At 51.9% G+C, this 20350-nt stretch overlaps 7 protein-coding genes across 7 annotated transcripts; 4 read left to right on the forward strand and 3 right to left on the reverse strand.

The window, feature by feature from the left end:
* Positions 1-216: 216 nt before the first annotated feature.
* Positions 217-1305, reverse strand: Z519_06272 (uncharacterized protein; the record flags this gene model as incomplete). Its single annotated transcript, XM_016764012.1, has 1 exon — positions 217-1305. The coding sequence occupies one exon, from the start codon at positions 1303-1305 to the stop codon at positions 217-219; it is 1089 nt and encodes a 362-aa protein (XP_016620336.1).
* An 809-nt stretch (positions 1306-2114) lies between these two features.
* Positions 2115-3746, forward strand: Z519_06273 (uncharacterized protein; the record flags this gene model as incomplete). The annotated part of the gene is made up of 1 exon (XM_016764013.1): positions 2115-3746. One exon carries the CDS (start codon positions 2115-2117, stop codon positions 3744-3746), a length of 1632 nt encoding a protein of 543 aa, XP_016620337.1.
* Positions 3747-5752: 2006 nt separating this feature from the next.
* Positions 5753-7634, reverse strand: Z519_06274 (uncharacterized protein; the record flags this gene model as incomplete). Its single annotated transcript, XM_016764014.1, has 2 exons — positions 5753-7498; positions 7584-7634. 2 exons carry the CDS (start codon positions 7632-7634, stop codon positions 5753-5755), a joined length of 1797 nt encoding a protein of 598 aa, XP_016620338.1.
* Positions 7635-8033: 399 nt separating this feature from the next.
* On the forward strand, positions 8034-9323 carry Z519_06275 (uncharacterized protein; the record flags this gene model as incomplete). Its single annotated transcript, XM_016764015.1, has 3 exons — positions 8034-8219; positions 8272-8356; positions 8443-9323. The coding sequence occupies 3 exons, from the start codon at positions 8034-8036 to the stop codon at positions 9321-9323; spliced, it is 1152 nt and encodes a 383-aa protein (XP_016620339.1).
* A 158-nt stretch (positions 9324-9481) lies between these two features.
* Z519_06276 (cysteine desulfurase, mitochondrial) lies at positions 9482-11230 on the reverse strand (the record flags this gene model as incomplete). The annotated part of the gene is made up of 2 exons (XM_016764016.1): positions 9482-9904; positions 10109-11230. The coding sequence occupies 2 exons, from the start codon at positions 11228-11230 to the stop codon at positions 9482-9484; spliced, it is 1545 nt and encodes a 514-aa protein (XP_016620340.1).
* An 831-nt stretch (positions 11231-12061) lies between these two features.
* Positions 12062-13429, forward strand: Z519_06277 (uncharacterized protein; the record flags this gene model as incomplete). The annotated part of the gene is made up of 2 exons (XM_016764017.1): positions 12062-12245; positions 12303-13429. 2 exons carry the CDS (start codon positions 12062-12064, stop codon positions 13427-13429), a joined length of 1311 nt encoding a protein of 436 aa, XP_016620341.1.
* Positions 13430-14595: 1166 nt separating this feature from the next.
* Z519_06278 (uncharacterized protein) lies at positions 14596-19158 on the forward strand (the record flags this gene model as incomplete). Its single annotated transcript, XM_016764018.1, has 2 exons — positions 14596-14861; positions 14916-19158. The coding sequence occupies 2 exons, from the start codon at positions 14596-14598 to the stop codon at positions 19156-19158; spliced, it is 4509 nt and encodes a 1502-aa protein (XP_016620342.1).
* Between the last annotated feature and the right edge of the window lie 1192 nt (positions 19159-20350).

Below are 20350 nucleotides of genomic sequence, written 5' to 3' on the forward strand. Positions count from 1 at the left end.
CCACTGTGGAGTGGTACCCTCCACTCGCATTCCATCTGAATATTTGATTCCCCCGATTTCAATCCCAGGTTCAAGAAGGTTCCCGTGGCAAGGAACGTGTGTTCCATTGGTGTGCGCCAGGCACTTGGTGCCAGCTTTGTCGAGGCTGTCGTCATTCTCTCGCCGGCTGCCTGGTGCTGCGGCGCATGTGCAAGCATGGCACTGTCTCGCTGTGTATCATCCGAACCGGAGCTTAGGACACACAAACACCAGCAGAAACGCCACCACCCACATCGCAAAGATCATCCCGTACAGCTTGAGTCGTCCAAACCACCCTTCGTCCTCGCTCATGCGTCTGAGAAATGCCATGTTCTTGCTCGCGGCTTCCATCCCGCTCAGACTGACATCAAGTCCTTCGATTGCGCGTCCGAGTATACCCTTGTCCTGTTCCAGAGAGAACTGAAGCTTCCTCTGCTCCTGTTTCAATTGGGCTGCCATTTTCACCAGAGACGCCGTAATGTCTTCGTGGACGCGCGAAGAATCCAATAGTGATCGCTCTGTACCGGCGAGATTTGAGACGCCGCTCGCCTGCGCCTCAGATTCGTTTGTGGCTTCAGCTTGTCCTTTACCCCGTCGCCGCGGACTCGATGGCCCAAAGAACTCTTCTTTTGTATCTTTGTTGTCTTGCACAACCGCTGCGGGCCGTTCCTCCTCCACGCTTTCGATGGGTTTTCCTTCTCTTAGCCGAGCGTCTTGCACACTCTCCTTTGCTGCGTCGTCGGTCGCTTGGGATTTCCCCTGCTTCTGCAGAAAATCGTAAAGAGTTTCCCCTTCTCCTTCCTCTTCTTCGCCAATGGGCGACTTCCAGTCATCCGAGCCCATCATTTCAACCTCCTTCCCGATCTCCTCTATTCGACCCCTTAATCTCTTAATAATTGCTCTCTTCTCGGCCAAATCTTTTACGGCCTCGTATTTAGCCCGCTGGACACGAATACTCTGCGCTTTTCGCTCTAGTTGTAGAAGTATCGTCCGAGCTCCCTCGACGTTGTGTAGCCATTTTGTGCGATGGTATGGCAACGGGGACCACAGCTCAGCCTGGACTTGCTTTTGCAATGGGGTTAATTCTGCGGTATTACTGGTACTGGGAGAAAAGGTAGGCGTGAGGAGGATCAAATGTTGGTATCGCATGAGGGTGCGATGGAGGTTGAGGTAGTTGACTTCGTGGTGGAACGGTCGGGTGGGATCATTGTCTGTAGAAGCATTCTCCCGTCTTGGACCTGCGCTAAATGGCAGCGCGACGGGTCGAAGGGCTGTGGTTAAAGACATGACGATGATAGAGTAGCTGAATGAATGGTACGATCTGGTCGCTTGCTAGCGGTGGAAGCACTGGTAATCTTCTTAATTCCGCAGACAATGGCTAAGAAAGTTAGATAACAGCCTAGCAATTAAGCAACTCTGGCCGCAAAAGGCTGCGCTTGGCTAGCAAGAGTAAATAGGCGCCGGGACTTATTACCGACCACTCCGTACCGAGTACGAGATATTACTGTACATGTCCTCCACCAAGGCAGACAATTTGGCCCCTTTTCTGTCGTCAAAAAACCCATGGGACTTTTTGATGATATGGAGCCCTTTCGCCACTGTGTTTTACGCCTCACTAGCCCCAGAACCGGTTTCAGCCAGCCAGCTTTAGCCGCCGACCGGATTGACGCCCGCGCGACACTCTTTACCGGTCATTTCATGCTCTAGAGCAACAAATGTCCTTTGCTGGTAGGTTTAACATGCTGGAATTTCACTGACGACGCGTTGAAGCATAAGGACGTTCTGCGCAACAGGATTGACAATTTATTTTGCCGTGCGTGGATGGGCACCGGCCTTGTTCAACTCGAACAACATACCCCAGAAAGTCATGCAGGGGCGTTTCCTGAGACAGAGCATGGCCGTCGCTAGGCCAGGGATCCTGTATCAGAACTCGGCAGATTGCTTCTAATTGCGGTGGCGTTCGCATATACATCAAGAAGTCCCCTCCAAGATGGCTGTATACAGACAGACGGAGCAATCCATAACTACTCCCTACAACAGCAGGCCTCCTTGCAAACAACAACATCCAGTACACATCCAGTATCTCGATCGCTTGGATGTCGCTGAACAACAGTCAAATCAACAACAAAACATTGCCCAGACTGCCCTTGGACAAATCACCTTTGCTTTCAACCAAGGATGCAGAGCAAGGTGGAGCCAAAACCCAACACCGTAACCCGCGCCTCCCGTCCAAAGATGTCTACCTCAGCCTGGCTATGCTCCTGTGCTTCATCCTCTCCCTCCTGACAGTCTTCTACACGCCCCTCGCCATCTGCCTGGGCCAGATCAATCAGCTCGTGCTGATCGGTTTTCTCGTTGCTGTAATGGGCATGTGTCTTGAAGGCCAAATTCTTCGCACGGCACTCATGGCATGCGGAAAGCGCCAGGGAACCACGCTGCAGGACCTTGACGCATTGATGCGCAAGGATCCATTTGCGGACCACGTCGACTGGGTATATCGCGTGCTATTGTTGATTATATTTGGTCTGCCATTGCTGCTCAGCGTCGGATACAAACAATTCATTGGTGGGAGCAGCACGATTCTTGTCCACGAAGGTCCTGGATTCTTCGGGTTCGCGGCGCCACCTGGCATGCAGCGGATTGGGGATGGTCTCTCACTGCTGTCACAGGTTTACGTGCCGTTCTGGACCGACCCGGGATTGAATCGAACGTATGGATTCAACTTGTTCATCGCGGGCGACAACAAGACAGCCGCCATGGTAGACTCGCCCTTCCCTTCCTACCTGACAGATGTCCAGAGCAGGCTCAAGAACGGGGAGACGCTGACAATGTCGACGACCGTCAATGCCACCGTGTCGGAGATCAATGAGATTTCAGACGAGGATAGGAACAACGAGACTTTCTGGTCTGATGTGGCCGAGCAGTTCGGTCACGAATACACCATTAATGGTGGCAATGTCCGCGGTGCCAACAATGCGCTCTGGGCTGGCATGAGTGGTAACTTTCTGACCAATTTCACGACCATGTACTTCTCGGCTTGGAACACGACGAGCAACGAAACCTTCGAGTCTGAAGCCATTCGCACCGAGCAGACGCGTCGCATCGCCAACGTTACGTGGGTCATTTCTCCCTCCAACATTACGCTGACCGGCGCAAAACTCATCAAGACCGGCACGGTGGTGAACCAGACCGTGATTCAGAACAACGCCATCGGCCTCCAAGAAGCATTCAGCAATTTCCTTGGCGAGTATGACTGGCACAACCGAGCCGGGGCCTTCGACTACCCATACCCCATCTCTTCGGATAGCGATCCTGTGTTCGCGCAGCCTGTCAACACCGTGCCGGCTCTGGCGGCGGCAATGGCGTGGGCTCGAATATCCAGTCTTAACACCATTGTCCGTCCCCAGGGGATACAAAACGCGGAAATCCGAACATTGACCGGCTACGACAAGGATGAAGCGGACATTGTAACCATCAAGACGGTGCCGACCCTGAGGAGACACCCGCTACTGATCCTGCTGTTGGCAGTCAATCCGCTCCTATCGTTCATCTGTGTGGCCATTAAAGGGTGCATGCTCCACACCAGCCCAGTCAGAGACGGGTTCAGCAGCATCTCTCTTCTCGCGGCCTCCAGAGACGCGGGTTTCATCTCGTTCAAGGACGCGGCCAACCTCACAGCTCGACCGAAGCGACCTGTCGCCGTGAACTTTGCAATCGAGAAGGGCTGAACTAACAATCTCAACGACGACACGCCCAGCAAAGCAAAGCAAAAACACACTTTTGTATAAACAGACACGAAATCCTGACATGGCTTTTGACCGGGGTGATTGCAGACGCTCCCGGTAGCAGGCTAGCGTGGATAGCTTCTGCATATGAAAATGAACTCATGCCGTATTCGAAAGCCAGTGCACCGGCCTATGTACCGGTCTATGCAACACCTCGGGCAAGGGGCTCTCGATGTGTGTGTACTTATAAACATATAATTGCTGCCGCAATCCGAAAATTGCCTGCTGAATCCTATCCTAGCTGAATTTCTCCTGCTCTCTGATATCCGGATGATTCTCTCACCAAATATGCGTGTGGCTCGGGAGCATTGGGCTCGAAGTCGTGCCACTCGTGGGAAGCATGGGAGTATCTTCGCTGGATCGTCTTAAGGAAGCGGGCCTGAATCTATCCCGCGCTGGGTCCCCCTACCACAGAATCAGTTCAGATGCAATGAGGGAAGGTCAGGTTTGCAAAATCAATCCGCCATGGATATGGCTCTACGTGCAATGTGAACCGTGCAGAGGCGTGCAGAACTCAGTCTCTCTTCTCAATTGTGACAGCCGTTCGTTGGCCGGAATGAGAGCAGTTATACTGCTGGTATGAAATTGGGACGTGGCCATTAAGATTGAGATATACGATGGGTGCCATTTTGACGGGGATGAATGTGTCGATGAACCAAGTTTTTTCTCTTTCTTTACGGGTCTTGGTAACTGTCCTTCATTTCGTATAAAGCTCGACACAGACTTATTGGTGAAGATTGATCTCGGCCCTTACTCGCACGACCTAAATTCCTTACCTCAGCGGCGTCTAGTCGCCTGTCTTCAGCACAAGGTCACACAAGAGTACAAAAGTAACTACGGACAGTGCCATAATATTGATTCAATAACTGACGATGCCCTCGCAGTCTTCAGTCCCTGCTTCCGAAAAATCATGTTGGTAGAGGAGAAGACAACTGACTCTGGGGAACAAGCCTTCCATGCCATCTCCCACATACGAAATCAACCGTTCCACGTATAATCGTACCAAGTAGGCTCTAGCTCCCTAAGCTTCACTGAGCTAAAATACGAGAAGTATCCTAGGCAACAAATCTCAAAACCCTCCGATTTTGTCGTCCCTCCCGGATTACAAGAAATAGGGCGTGCTGGTCGTTTCGCTATTCGCTCTCCGTGGAACACGAGATACCTTGTTGTGGCAAAGATCCATCAATTCAATTCGGTCAGTACCATTCCAGCATTTAGGCACCTTCAACGAAGCAGAGATTCTTGAAGTCGTTGAGGAATGAATTCCTAGACCTCAATGACAAAATTGTGAAAATGTCTCCGAAGAAAAGGATAGCCCGTTGCGTGTTGTAACCATTACGAGTGGCCTGCTCCTTGCTGGACTGCTGAATATGTTGACTCGTTAGCGGCTAACGACATACGCAAGCATTACAAGGTCGCTTTGGGCATCAGTGTGGCTTTGGGAGTCCTAGGATTTGCCCCGGTACCTGGTTCAGCCATTGGATCCATAGGTACACACGTGGCTTTGGCGCTGTTGGATTATTTCTGGAAGGATCCAACGACGGACACGGTGAATGTGGATGCTGTAAGAGATTATGCGGACTCAGAACATCAACTGGCGCCTCTCACTGGACATGAAACTGACAAGGTTCGGCATCACAACAATGACTCCTTGGGATTTCGCTCATTTTCGACCTATATTCGACCTTGTCATACAGTCTATACACGCTTAGAAGGTTGAGTGTTCATGATCGGTGTTTCATATAGAACTTGTGGCCGCGATACAACTCCTTCTCCATCCCAGGGAATACTCAAAGAGAAAAACTCTGACCCTCGGCGGGGTTGTTAACCCCTAAGGCAAAGGGAGGCGAATGCAATACTTTGCAAACGGACCAGCATATCATCGTTGTTCATGATTTGACATCGATTGTGCCCTGTTGATGGGCCAAACACCACTCGGGCTGTGTCTGTCATACGTATGGCCCATTCAGAGAGCCTATGTACAGTGACTGCTTGCGGTCCTCGATCCACTCCTTCAGCTCCTCAGATATGTCCAAGTGGCTCTTCTTCACGTTCCAAAAGATCGCGGGCAGTGACGAGTCGTTGCCCGTGTCGACCTCGACAATGGCCGCACGGAGAACAATGTCCTGCCGACGGGCCACGGCCCATCGACGCCCGCACATGCTAATCCCGTGCATCAATGTGTCAAAGATGGGTTCCCGCTGCTGGTTCATCTTGCGATAGATCAGCAGCTTGAACCGCGCCGCGACGAAGAGCATGGTCCCCAGTAACGGCGTGCTGAGCTCGGCGTCTGCGTCACTGATACTGCGCAAAGCTAGCGCTATGTCTTCGCATGCTTTGTGGCATCTCTGGAGCGGGATCTCGTTGCATGACGATCCATCCACTTCGATGAGGCGCGCATAAAGGATGACAACGCTCGCGTGGGACAAGATGCTGGTGAGGACGAGGTTGGGGTCAAAATCAATCAGCCCATCTGCCAACAACGTATAGCTGGTGGTTGGTTGAGCATGAACATAGTTCATGAGATTGTGGTAGATCTCATCACACGTGGCAAATGCCTGGCCCTGTGCTTGCTCATATCTCCCTTGCTCATGGTCGTATAAGAAGTTGTGGAGAGGTTGCAGTCCGATCGCGGCAAGATGGGTGTGGCTGCGGAAGCTGTCCCTCAGGTCCGGCGTGCTCACATACGCCACACTGGACAGGTGGTCCATCACCGCAGCCGACACGTCACGCCACGAGATGCCCAAGGTCGAAACAGCATCCATGGCAAGCGAGGCCCAGGTCAAAGGAATCGCCAGTTCATCTCCAGTATTGCTGCCGATTGCCGGAGGGCCGACTTGTGCCGGGCTCTGCAGCTGCATCTGGTTCAACAATTTGCGGAACAGGCCAATGTTTTCGCACATCCGACGGCAGACGGCGAGGAGGCTGAATGTGCTGGGGATGTTGTCCGAGCCATAGTCCAGAATGGCAATAATCAAGAGTGCTTGGACTGATTTCAATGACGCCTTGGAGAATGCCTCGTTCACGACCTGCGACCTGAGGTACTGTGAAAGCCGATGTCTCCCATGATATCCTAAACAGATGGCCTGACTCGAGTATGCTATCTGAAGTGCAATCACGGCCTTGAGCACCACGTCGTCTATGTGTGACAGCGGTAGAGGAAGAGCGTCAAGGGCACTCTGAATATGTTGCCGGCTCAAGATAGGGTACCATGGCTGGGTTTCCTTGAACCACGAGTCGGCCAAGGTATGCAAATATGCATGTGACAGAGTCATCAAGTCTGCGACTGCAACGTCTGATTCTGCCTGTGGACCTTTGGATTTCAGAGGCTGCACATGGGAGACGGATGGGGTATTAGAGATGGAATTTTGGGACGGGGACAAGTCAATCGGTTGGGCGGTGGCTGTCGCTGCAAGAGGAGGGCTGAGGAGTGGATTTGGTGTCGCCGTCGCCGTCGAGGACGTCGTCCGTTCGTGCTTGAACCTCTCTACCTCTTGTTCCAGAGATTCTGGTAGAAGAGTCAGACCATATCTTCGTCCCGAAGGATAGAAATGATTACCAATGCGATTCTCGAGTTGCGACACGTAGCCAGCGCGCAGACCACGTTTCTTCGTCTTGGTCACATATTGGCAGCGGACCTTTGCTTTGACGCAGAAGGAACAGTGTGGGAGTCGTCTATCACATTTCGTCTTCCTCTGGCGACAGAGATGGCACCTGTATAGACCCAATTAGACGTCATTGACAGCGAAAGGAGGTGGTGGAGAGGGAGGTTGTTCACACTGTGGAGCTTCTCTGTTCTGACACAGAAGTTTCAGGAGATTCACTGCTCATGTTTGCCCGTGCTGTCCTTTTCGATGTACAATATCAGACACAAGATGAAGAGAGAGAATCCCTGGTACTGAATGATTATTTGGACTGGTGAAAGAAGTATCATCGGCGAGACATGGGCCGACTGCTCCGCCCGGGGCTTCCTCCGCCCCTCGGCGGACACCTGCGATACTCGGCCCAATGCATGTCGATATTTTGGTTGCTTGGTATCCATCCATTTGCAACCATGCAGATGCTGCTTCTACGTGGCCCAGTAGACGACCATGATTGATTCAAGCGTATAAGATCACGCGACTCCCATTGCAGATATTGCTTCCCGTGTGTCGAGACGACTTGTGGACTTCCTCGACCGCCGCTTCTCAACACACGAGTCTCAAGGCCATTGTCTTGCTTTAGCTTTTGATGGCTTTCTCTGTAAGTGGATATTTTGACACCGAGCATGACCTGTTTTTACTGACCTATAAGAATCCTTCAGTGTTTCTGTATGGCCCTGGGAAAGCAAAGATCCAGGACAGACCAGAGCCAAGGATTACGGATGCCACGGACGCAATAATTCGGATCAAGTTTGTTGGCGTATGTGGGAGTGATGTATGTCGTTTGGCTGGGTGCTGCTCACGAACACCAATCTGACAGTCATCAGGTGCATTTCTGGAATCACGGCGGCGTTAACGGGAAGTTTGTATCAGAATCAAACCCCTTGGTGATGGGACATGAGGCATCAGGGAGTCAGTCGCTTTTCCCGTCCAGAGAATACACCATTAGTGGCATCTTGACTCTGACCTGGGTGATACGAGCTAATATCAGCCTGTAGCGGTACATGCGGTCGGCTCTGCTGTTACGCACTTGAGGCCAGGTGACAACGTCGCCATCGAGCCCGGTCAACCCTGTCGTTCCTGTGAAAGGTGCAAGGAAGGCCTATACAATCTTTGCCCGCGCATGAAATTTGCCGCGTGTCCACCGGACACACCGGGATGCTTGACCAAATACTTCAAGATCCCTGCCGACTTCTGCTATAAACTCCCGCCAGGTGTGAGTCTGCAGGAAGGAGTCCTCGCCGAGCCCCTTGCTGTGGCGGCACACGCCGTGCGAATGATCGGGGTCAAACCAGGTCAGAACTTGGTGATCTTCGGCGCGGGCACGATTGGCCTTGTGTGTGGTGCAGTGTCCCGACTATTCGGAGCAAAGAAGATTGTGTCGGTCGATCTCCTGGACCACAAGTTGGAATTTGCGAGGAATCTCAACCGGTCGAATACCTTCAAGCCCGATTTGACTGCTTCGCCAGAGCAGAACGCGGCGAGACTGATTGAAGAAAACGGATTGGGGCTGGGTGCCGATGCCGTGATAGAGGCCACGGGGGCGGAAAGTTCGATCATCACGGCTGTGCATGTTCTTCGTCCGGGCGGCTCTTGTGTGCAAACCGGTCTAGGGAAGCCTGTGGTCAACTTTCCCATTCTGGCCATGAGCGAAAAGGAATTGCATTTGCACGGTGCCTTCAGATATAATCAAGGGGATTTCAAAGTTGCCATGGACGTGCTTGAAGCGGGCACTCTCCCTCTAAAGAGCCTCATCTCCAACATTTTCGATTTCGAGCAAACCACAGACGCATGGGAAGCAACCAAGCAAGGACGGGGTATCAAGAATATGATTCGAGGCTATGGATATAGAGATCCCGCCAGAATTAGCCACTTATGATGTCAAAATTCGCGTTATGTGTCCAGCTGTTTTCTGTGCCTCGGACTCGGCCGCGTAGGCAGGTTCTGGCACTAAAAGAAGAGGGGCACCCTGCTCACGCTGTCGTCCTATGTGAAGCTCGGAGTGTACAAATGCCATCAATAGATGAGATCGGTCGATCAATGCTGACTCCATTCGATGGTGTTCAAGTCGATTCCTTCTTGGACAAGCTCCCACAGTGGGCTGAGCTCTCTCAAGAAGGTGACTCGCTCACGGACAGCTTTCAAGACGTAATCGATTTCGCTGGTCGTCGTAAATCGCCCAATGCCAAAACGGATACTGCTGTGGGCACTTTCATCGCTGTTTCCTAGAGCTCGAAGGACATAGCTAGGCTCCAGAGATGCTGATGTGCAAGCACTCCCGGAGGACAGCGCAATATCCTTGAGAGCCATCAATAGTGACTCTCCCTCGACGTAGGCAAAAGACACATTGACACATCCAGGATAACGTCGAGTCGGGTCTCCATTCAACGAGGTATGTTCCATTGCCAGCAAACCATCGACAAGTCGTTTGGATAGGGCATTGATGCGTTTAGAGTCGTACTGGATCGTTGAAGGTCAGCAGCGTCCTTCACGAGGATACCTTGGGGGAGAAGACAATCAAGAAATTCAAATCATAACCCCTGCTATGATAATCAAGGCGTTGACATCGTGCTTGAAGTCAGACGTTCAGAAAGCCATGCATGTGAAATAAAGCGTATAATCATGAGAGAACAATGACTCGGAGGGCAGGGGGATTTGTCTTACCTCCATCTCCTCTTTGGCAATACGACAAGCTTCTCCAAAGCCGACCACCAGGTGAGGTGCGAGCGTGCCGCTGCGGAGACCTCGCTCCTGACCGCCCCCACTGATTATCGGGTCCAATCTGACACGAGGCCGTCTTCTAACATAACAAGCACCGATGCCCTTGGGGCCATATATTTTGTGGCTCGAGATCGACATCAAGTCGACGTTCCAGTCGTTGACGTTGATGGGGATTTTGCCGACCGCCTGAGCGCCGTCGGTGTGGAAGTATACTTTCTTTGATCGGCACAGCTGGCCAATCTCCTTCATGGGCTGAATGACACCGATTTCGTTGTTGACAGTCATGATGCTGACCAACGCAGTTTCTGGTTTAATTGCTTCCTCGAGCTGTTGTAAATTGATCAAGCCGCTTGAGTCGACAGGGAGATAAGTGACCTCAAAGCCTTCGTCTTGCAAATGTCGACAGCTGTCCAAAACACATTTATGCTCGGTCTGACTGGTGATGATATGCTTCTTCTTGCCAGACCTGCCAAAAAATCGGGCGACCCCCTTGATACTCATATTGTTACTCTCGGTGGCTCCACTTGTAAATATGATCTCCTTGGGGTCTGCGCCAATCAGTTTGGCGACGTGTTCTCTTGCTTGCTCCGAAGCCTTCTCGCTCTCCCAGCCATAGGCGTGCGTTCTCGAATGAGGATTGCCAAAAAGGCCGGTGAGGAAGGGTAGCATGGCATCGAGAACCCGGGGGTCAACTGGAGTTGTTGCCTGCGCATCCAAATAGATGGGGCGAGTGCCCTGATCCATGATGGTTGCATGCTGTAGAATACCAGCTTGGGGACTCATCATTGTATCGGCGGTGATCTCGGTACCAGGCATCTTGACCTGCGACGGCAGATTACCACTCTCCTGGATGAATTTCTTCTGGTCTGCCTTGATAGCCGACTCGACGTCTGCGACTTGAGCATTGGACGGTTTAGACTCGGACACATAACTGCGACGACCGACGAAACGTGAGGAAGCGATGGACGCAGTCGCGGGACGAGATGAAAGGATTGCGTTGTTAGAAAATCGTCGAACGCAGGCACGCGAAGCCCGCCGCATCACGGACGACGCGGGACCAGACATTGTCAAAGTAAATCAGTCCAGCTGACTATGGCTTGGTGAGAGAAAAGGGACAATGCTGGTGCAGATGATGAAGCTGTCGACGTTGTTGGATGGACAGGATGCTTGACGGGGGTTTGGTGCTGGAAATGGATTTATCAGATTAGATGGATGGTCGGGCCACCTTCCTGCTGCGTCCTTGACACTGCCACCACAAACTCGCCCACCAAAGCCATCCAAGCCATCCAAACCCACCACATGCCGGCTAAATGACGGTGGTGACATTCCATTGCAGTCTGCAGGATAGGTAAGCACGCCAGGGCACGCCAGTCAGCTTGCGAGCGACCGACCTTTGACTGATCTCAATGCAGCTAGACAGCCTACAGGGTTGAGTGAAGTGAAGCAACATCCTTCTCCTACGCACCTCTCATTCTCATCCTCGTCAACGGTCACTTGTTGTCTCTTCCAGACCTGCAAACGGCGGAGTTCTGGGGGAAAATCGAAGGGCCCCGTCCAGCTCACTCGTGCACCGCCACAATACCCAGTGCCTCTCACTCGGCTGCGTCATTGCTTCTTGTCGCCGAGGCCTTGTCCAAGCGAATTGTGCGAATTGTGCCGCCTCCAAACGATCGATCCCTGCCCGCCCCTCCACCATCCGTCTTCGCATACATTCCTACTTCCATCCGTCTCTACCTCCGCTAGGCACCCGGAAACAATCTAGCCTACCGTTCTGCGACTCTTCCTGAGAGAATTCCCTCCTCGCCTTCCGGCGCTGTTGAATAACCTGTTCCGGGATATCCACACCCACCAGAAGCCAGACGAGGCCTGAGTGCCCGTCGAGAATTCGCACCCAGAATGAGTCTTAAAGGCGTGGGGAAGAGTATAACTCGAGCCCCACAACAGTTTAAGCAGCGTTTCAATATTGGCGATAATACCAAAGATGCCGTCTACATCGATGCCGAGAGACGCTTTCAGGAGCTGGAGAAGGAGACCAAGAAGCTGCACGACGAGTCAAAGAAGTATTTTGAGGCCATCAATGGTACGTCTCGGATATTTCCCCCTCTAGTGACGTCTGTTCTGACCAGTTTCTTTCCAGGCATGCTAAACCACCAAATCGAATTCTCCAAAGCCATCCAGGAAATCTACAAACCCATATCGGGCCGTGTCTCAGACCCCAACTCGCTCATCCCTGAAGGAAACCCCGAAGGCATTCGGGCTTGTGAAGAGTATGAATCTATCGTACGCGAACTGCAGGCTACCCTGCAACCGGAGTTGGAAATGATCGAGCAGCGCGTCATAGCACCGGCCGACCAGTTACTCGAAGTCATAAAGGTCATCCGCAAAATCAACGTGAAGCGCGATCACAAACAGCTAGATTATGACCGACACCGAGCCACCCTCAAAAAGCTGCAGGACAAGAAAGAAAAGACCCTCAAGGACGAAAAGGCTCTGTTCAAGGCGGAGAACGATGTCGAGCAAGCCACGCAGGACTATGAATATTTCAATAATCTGCTCAAAGATGAACTCCCCAAGCTCTTTGCCTTGGAAGCCGAATTCATCCGTCCTCTTTTCCAGTCCTTCTATTATATGCAGCTCAACGTCTTCTACACCCTCCACGAAAAGATGCAAGCCATTAACATTGGCTACTTCAACCTAAATCTGGACATTGAGGAGGCTTTCGACATGAAACGGGGGGACGTCCAGGAGCGCGCAGAGGCGCTCTCGATAGTCCATTTCAAGGCCACAGGCGGTTTGAAACCTCGCGGCGTGTCGAGATACGGCTTGGGTCACTCGAAGGCCAAGGAAGCAGAGGCAACTAAAAGCTCGTACGCAAGTCGGAGGACGAGTCATCTCGAAGACGGCGTCTCCAACCCTCCTCCCCCATATTCTCCCACCGGTTCAGCAAGTGCGCCCAGCAGTCCTGCATTAGGCAGCCCTGCACTGGGCGCTGCCATTGCGGCAAAGGGCAAGCCCCCTCCGCCAAAACCTAAACCTAGTCGTCTGAGTGGCGTGCCCAATGCGGAGACGTGTACAGCCTTGTATGACTATGAGGCACAGGCCGAAGGAGATCTCAGTTTCCTGACAGGGGACGTTATTGAGATTGTGTCAAGGACGCAGAATGAGAATGAGTGGTGGACAGGACGAGTCAATGGCCGAGAAGGACAGTTTCCGGGTAAGTGTGGTTTTTTTTTCCCACAGCTATTTCTTCGCCGGAAGTTCTGAACTCGACATGACACTGGTATTTGGTCTTTTATTCCGTCAATTGCTCGGTTTGATCTTGATAGCTGACCACAGCACACACAGGAAACTACGTGCGCCTGAACTAGAGAGTCTCCATGCTCGTTCAATGTTCCTTGAGGATGTGCATTTCAAAAAGCTCTAAACGCCGACCGCGTCTGACCCTGTCCGCATCTCTCTGGGTCGCTCACCGGTTTCGAAACAAAGTCCTACCTCTAGCGGGTGGACGATTCATCTAGTCGCGCAAGAGGGGCGCCCGTGCGCTTGTCTTGTCTGTTGGATCTTGAGACAACGGCCCAACCCCAACGTGGCACGCCAGGCCCCATGGAATGGACGCTTCGATATAATATGTGGCGGTATTAGGGGGATCGACGTCCAGTTAATACGCTACAACCTTTCGACCGGTTGGAGGTGACTTGTTGCATGGCCGGAATCCTGGCCACGGGGTACGGCGTACGTATAAACGGGGTCAGCAAGAATCAAGGTGTTATACCTAGTTTTTTTTGGCTCAGAACTTGGAATTGCGCCTTTCAACAGAGGCACGTGTGCGCATGGTGTGCTTCTTGAATAGATCCTATCCGCTGTTTCCTCCTTCCTCATCCTTTTTAAATTCTTTCACTCCGTCGTCGACACCTAAGCTCATCTAGGTATACTCCCCTCCCTCGATTTCTGATTGATAATCCTAGTGAATGGGTCATATCATCTCTACAATCGAATTCCACACTTAGACGGACAGAAGGAGTTGGGGGAGGAGATGATAGAAACAGGACTGAGAAAAAGAGACTATAATTCAATCTCACAGTGAACAGAAACGTAGGAGAAAAACAGGCCGGCTCCTCATTTGCTCTAAAGGACGACAATCTACGAGGTAAGGGAAGACAAAATGGTTGAGGGCCGCGTTGTTTAGCTGTCGAGGCAGTTTATGTACTTCAGAACGTGTGTAAAGCGGCATGGGTCTAGTCCTGAAATAGTAACCGCGAGGCCCTGGCGTTCCGCCAAAATTCTTGGCAAATTTTTCCAGATTCGACATGAACTTGGGGGAGAGAGTTTATTCATCTCACGACAGAATCTCTAGACAAGCCATGCAACTGTATCGGTGATTATCCATACTCCATTAATATGCGCGCTGAGCAGCATTCTCAACTTTCGAGATGGCGAAGAAATCGTTCGAGGCAAGAATGGCCGACCTGGAAAAAGCCCAAGGAGTGCCCGAAAAGATTGTAGAGGAAGCTGCAAGCATCCTTGGGCTCGATCTCGAGGCGACTATTGCACGCTGTGCTATTGAGCCGCTCTATAAAGCATCCTCCGATTCACATGGGTTTAAAGAGCAATGGGTCCTGCGCTGGCTCTTGAAGAAGCTAGCCGTTACCGACAAGTCGAAGAATGGAAACGGCAAAGTTGGCGACGCTCAGCGAAGGTGCGACACATCCGTGTTGAAGCGTCAGTTGGACGGTATCTAATGGTACTCTAGTTTCATCATCTGCCCAAAGTTCTGGTCCCTGCTCCTCAACTTGACCTGTTCAGTACCTGGCGATATATGCTCCGGGATCCTCCTCGAGCGAGACTTCCATCCACTGCTGGTTGACTTTATCCGAGAGATTCTTCGTATGGAAGCCTCTAGAGTCATTGCAGTTGGGGAAACGGATGATGACCGCGAAGTTGATGGTCCTCCGGCGAAAAGGAGACGATTGTCTCCGTTGTCGACGAGCCGAACGGCAGCGCCCCCCCAAGAGAAGTTACAATGGGCAGCTTTGCAAGCAGGATGCCGCTGTGCCCATTTGTCCAACATGTTGTCCTCTCCTTCGAGAGTGGGGACTCGTACCTCTTCAGCAAAGACCGCCACCTGGAACGACCAGGCTGCTCTACTGGGGACCTTGCTGGAGCTAGTGGCGTGCGTTACGAACAGCAGTACTGAAACTGCAGGTCCAGATTTTGTGTCTGGGATACTCGAGACTTTGCTGTCCGCATGGAGCGGGGTCGCCCCAACCATCCAGAAGAAAGGCGACGGACAGGACCCGGCATTCTCCTCGCACTGTCTTATTCCTTGTTTGCATCTGCTTCACATTCTAGCCGGACCACAGTTGAGCTATAGATCCTTCGACCGATCAAGAACAGCACTCGAGCGCCTGCTAGCGTTACATGTGGTCTTCCCCCTGCGAACGATATTCAATGAACAATTCACCAAAAAATGGAGAGCCACAGCAGAGGTTTTACTTTTCGAACAGATAGAAACCTTGCTGAAGGCCTATAGCAATCTCCTTCCTCCCATCGCGAGTGGGCCTTCCCAGCAGCTGGAGGATGTTGGTGCACCAAGCATTCAGGAACTTTCGTGGATTATCCTCGATATAGCTGCGCGCTCAATGCCTTTCTCAGACTTTCGCAGGCGACAGCTGGAACAACCATATGTCGACTCCTTATTCATTTGGCTTGCTCACATCAGTTGGCCTCACATTCCTCATATTACTTCGACTGGAGTCTTGCAACAGCCACTTCCCATCGGCTCAACTCCCGGACGTGAGCATAAATGGGTGTCATCGTTCGAGCGTCTGGTCGATGTTGCCCATGCAAGAAAGCTACAACTCAGCCCGCAGATAATCGCTTACATCTTACGCACTGTTTTGTCAATGGACACCAAATCAGCTCCCTGGAGCCTCGTGGTCAAGATTATTTCACTGGATGTGAATATCTTAGTGTCAAATTCTGGCCTGTCCACTTCCGAGGACTTCTTGGACCAACTCTTGGAACGGATTGAGTCAAGTACTGTCTCCCAATGTGCGTATGCTCTCGTGCGAGATCAAATTGTCCGTCCTTTACTCCGCGGCTTCGGTCGCTCAAGGGACCTGGATAGCTTTATCACTAGCTGGCAACGAATGCTGGCAGATACGATGCGAGTTCGTTATTCCTTAAGCCGTGATCGAGAAGACATCCCCGCCGTGCTGGCTTGGGAAGACGAAGACGTTTTCGACGAATTCAAAACCCTCCTTGCAGTCTACGCGCCACCGAACATGGGCCAGCGAATGCTCAAAAGTCTGGCTGAGCCGATCGAAAAGATTGGAGAGAAGATCGGTTCTACAGCGGATGTTTTTGCAAGATTAGCCGTCTTCTGCGCAATCTTGGAAAGCACATTGTCTGAGCCCAGAAACATCGGGTTCGACCACCAACAACTGGCCGGCCTACTCCTCGGGGCAATGAACGCGCTGTCCCGAAATTCCGACTATCAGGGCCAGCGCTGGAGGTTGAGGAAGCTAATTGGACTTCTGGTGGAACTGATGGGCATGAAAGCTCTGCCGGTCAACTTTGACTCTCTGCTGGAGTCCACCTATCACTTTGTGTCGCTAAAGGATATTCCGAAGTCCAATGAGAGTGTAACTAACAGGCAGGTTGCTATGTATCTCGAATGTCTCGAGTGCTTCTCCCTCCTTGTCCAGCTGGCTGCAAAATCGAGCCAATACCAGCCGAGACTGGAAGCGGAAATGAGTCATCTGGCAGATCTTATGGACAACCTCGATGGATACTGCGTGACTTTGTGGGATGGACGTACCTCCAACTGCGACAGCGTCCATAAATTGGTGGCTGCATGTGTCGGCAGGTTATTGCAAAGATCCGAGACAATCTCAATGTACCCCGAAAGTTTCAAGGCCTTCATTCACGCCTGCCTAGAAAACGTCTTTCGATCTTTGCCACCAGATTCAGCGGTGGATTCTTCACCAGAGTTGCGTGATCTCTTACTAGCTGTGTTGCAAGTTGAGCAAATTTCCCGTGCTCCCGATCTACAGCTGCTGATTTTCGAGTACGTCGACAAGAATCTGTGGTCGACGAGCAGACGCAGAAAGATTTGTCTGAGTCTCCTGCACTATCTCTCGATGGATACCATGAGCAAGCCGGCAATAAAGGGTTTTGTGACTTCAACACTCCGTCACCTTTTTGAGGAGCGCGAGCACGCCAAAATGGAGGTGGTTTCAGATGACTTGTGCCTATTGGCTCACTTGGATTCGACTTTCCATGGTGCATTCATTGACTGCAGGTATTGGCGCAATTGGATTGACTTCGCCGCGGAAGTACTCGATTGGAAATATCGAGAGTCCTCGCAAACAACGGTCATGAACAACCCAACATACGCGTCATCATATATGATGGTTGTACGAATGATGGACCGCGTCTTTCAGACAATCGCAGCGCGAGCTCTGACTGTTTCGAAGCCCACAACGACAGAAATTCTGGCTTACATGGTAGCAACAGTCCAGAAGTTGGAGACGGGCGGTGAGGACTGTGTCCCACTCTCCTGCTTGCGAATCTTTCTTGACTGTTCATACCAGTTGGGCAGCGCAATGGACAGTAGCGATCAACATAAGGACGTTGGATTCTTGCAAACGTTCCTTGCAAGGCGTGTGAAAGCGGAATCCGGCCAAGCTCTTGCCGATATACCAAATCACGCAAACCTCCACAGACTACAGCTAATTGTTGACGCCGTTCAGTGCCTTAGTAAAGGCGGCCTAAAGGATGAGTTGCGGCATATCACATCGTCTATTCAGGATAAGATTGCGCACGCAGAGGGAGTCGCTGGGAAGGAATATGCTGACAAACAACGTCGGCGAATGAAGCTTTCCCTTCGACAACGCATCCAATCAACTCTGCCCGAGAAACAGCACGTCCAAGAGCTGGCTTCCTTAATCACACCTATAGACAACTACACGAATGAGGGAATCGCAGCTCTTGCTGCTGAGGCAGAGCTATTTGTTTGCCAGCTCGAACCTGCCAAGTGGTCTGTGGCGCTTGAGTTTCTTCGCCAGAAGAGCGATCAAACGGAGTATCAGCCAGCATGCGCTATTATTTTGGCTTGCATCTTAGTACGTATCAAGATGCAAGATATATCACAATACCCGAATCTGGCCCAGGGCTTAGCAGAGATCGCGTGTGTGGCCAACACGTCTGCGCAGGTGGGCACCACCGGGTTATTCTTTGCCTTGGAAAACAGCAAAGCTGTGCTCCACCTTCATCCACTAGTGGTAAATCAATCGATCCTTGACCGGTTGCTCGCATCTATCCACGCCGCTGCCTCAGCCGGATCTCACAGCGTGCGATCACTAAAGGCCAGCAATTCAGAATGGGAACCGCGATCAGCCGACATTTATCAACGAATTTGCACAGTCATCGGCACTATACTTGGAAGACACCGAAGACGCCTCACTGATCGTTATCATCTGTTGCTCCCGATTTTGCAGTGTCTTCTGCGATGTCTGTTTTGGCCTGGGCATAAAGCGCTGGAAAGCCAACGAGGGCCCACAGCCAATGCCATCAATGCTTTCGGAATGTCGCTGCCCAAATGGCTGCACGAATCCGCAGAGCCCCTACCACTGTCCTCGGCTGAGCAATTTTCTCGCTTATTGTCGTCAATCTGCAATCCCACCGTGGCAGCTGCACGATCATCAAGTAAGGGCGGGCACAACGAGCTCAATGACGCAGTGAACCGAGCTCGAAAACTGGCAGGCCAACACATGCAGTATCTAGTCATGGAATATTGCCGATGTGTGCTTGATGGCCAGATATCACCGTCGATGAAGGATCATTTGCTGCCTGGTATGTACAGGGTCATGGACGCGCTCGACAGAGACGTGATGAGGGCAATGAATGCCGGTCTGGATCCAAGCAGCAGAACTATTTTCAAAGGGCTGTACGACAGCTGGTCACAATTTGGCAAGTGGGACAAGAGTTAGATGGTGTGCCCGTCAAGATAGGCTCTCGGTGGAAGATGCGTGATGAATGAGGCCACGTAGGAAGGTCAAGTTCAACCGAGCGAGCTGAGACACATATACTCGCTCAGCAACCCCTTCCACACCAATGCCTGACCATGCGGGAGAAACAAAGGCCATTCGATCCGGTATTAGGTGTTGCTTGGGTGTTGTCCCCCAAATATAGGCCCGGGCTTCATGGCTCTAATTGACTCGATAAGATCTCTGTTTGGCGAGCACCAATGACACTTGTTTTCATTCTCACGGGCACGAGCGTGCCTTGTGTTGCCTCCCACGTCCTCAAACCCTAACTCTATCGCTCGCCCACGCACCTTTAGTCACTGACGATGAGACGAATCGATGCACCTCTATCTGGCCACGCATGTGGGATGACAGGCTGTGTAACCAATTGCACAGCGCGGGCCCTTATCCCATGACCTGTGGTCAAGCCGACAGGAAATGAAAGGTGACCTCTCACTTGCATCCGCCTACCTTCTCAGTTACTGCTTTCTGACTTTTAAATTCTGCTTTTTGCTGTTTTCTCCTCGCGGCCACCAGACACTGCAAGTCTAAAGCTGGCCATGTCATCAATCACAAGGCGCAGTCCTACGGGCTTCTGGACCGAGCCCACACACAGAAGCTGGGCGCAACACGAACCGGGCGCAAAGACACAGCCCGCCCGCTCTGCAGGACCAAAAAACACAACTGAATTGCCAACAACAGTTTCTGCACTGCAACCGGCCTCCTAAGCACGATTGGCCAAAGGGCTTTGGGTGTGCCGACAAATTCGAGCCGCGTTGCACCGACGGTAGTTTTGTTCAACACCCTGCCAGCACACCAAGCACACCATTACTGCATCTGCCTCTGTACCTGGTTCTAATCGGATGATAGCTGCTATGCTTTTCTTTCTCCGCAAGGAACCCGCCGTGATTTGCGGGAGAATTTGGCCTCGGCGGCCCAACTGTCACTGCCGACGGAGAGCCTTGTCTGTGGCTAGAAGCTCTGTCATGCGCCAGGGAAGTACTGCCGCACCTTATGCCCGCTCATCGACCTTGTGACTCTAGTGCTGTAATCCGTGCATGGTAAAGCGAATAGCGCATACGGCAACGTGTCGGGTGATAACATAACAAAAGGAGTGACGACCAACGCTAAGAAAACTTACCTCCGGATTTGGCTC

Source organism: Cladophialophora bantiana (assembly GCF_000835475.1).
Source record: "Cladophialophora bantiana CBS 173.52 unplaced genomic scaffold supercont1.8, whole genome shotgun sequence".
NCBI classification, from domain to species: domain Eukaryota; kingdom Fungi; phylum Ascomycota; class Eurotiomycetes; order Chaetothyriales; family Herpotrichiellaceae; genus Cladophialophora; species Cladophialophora bantiana.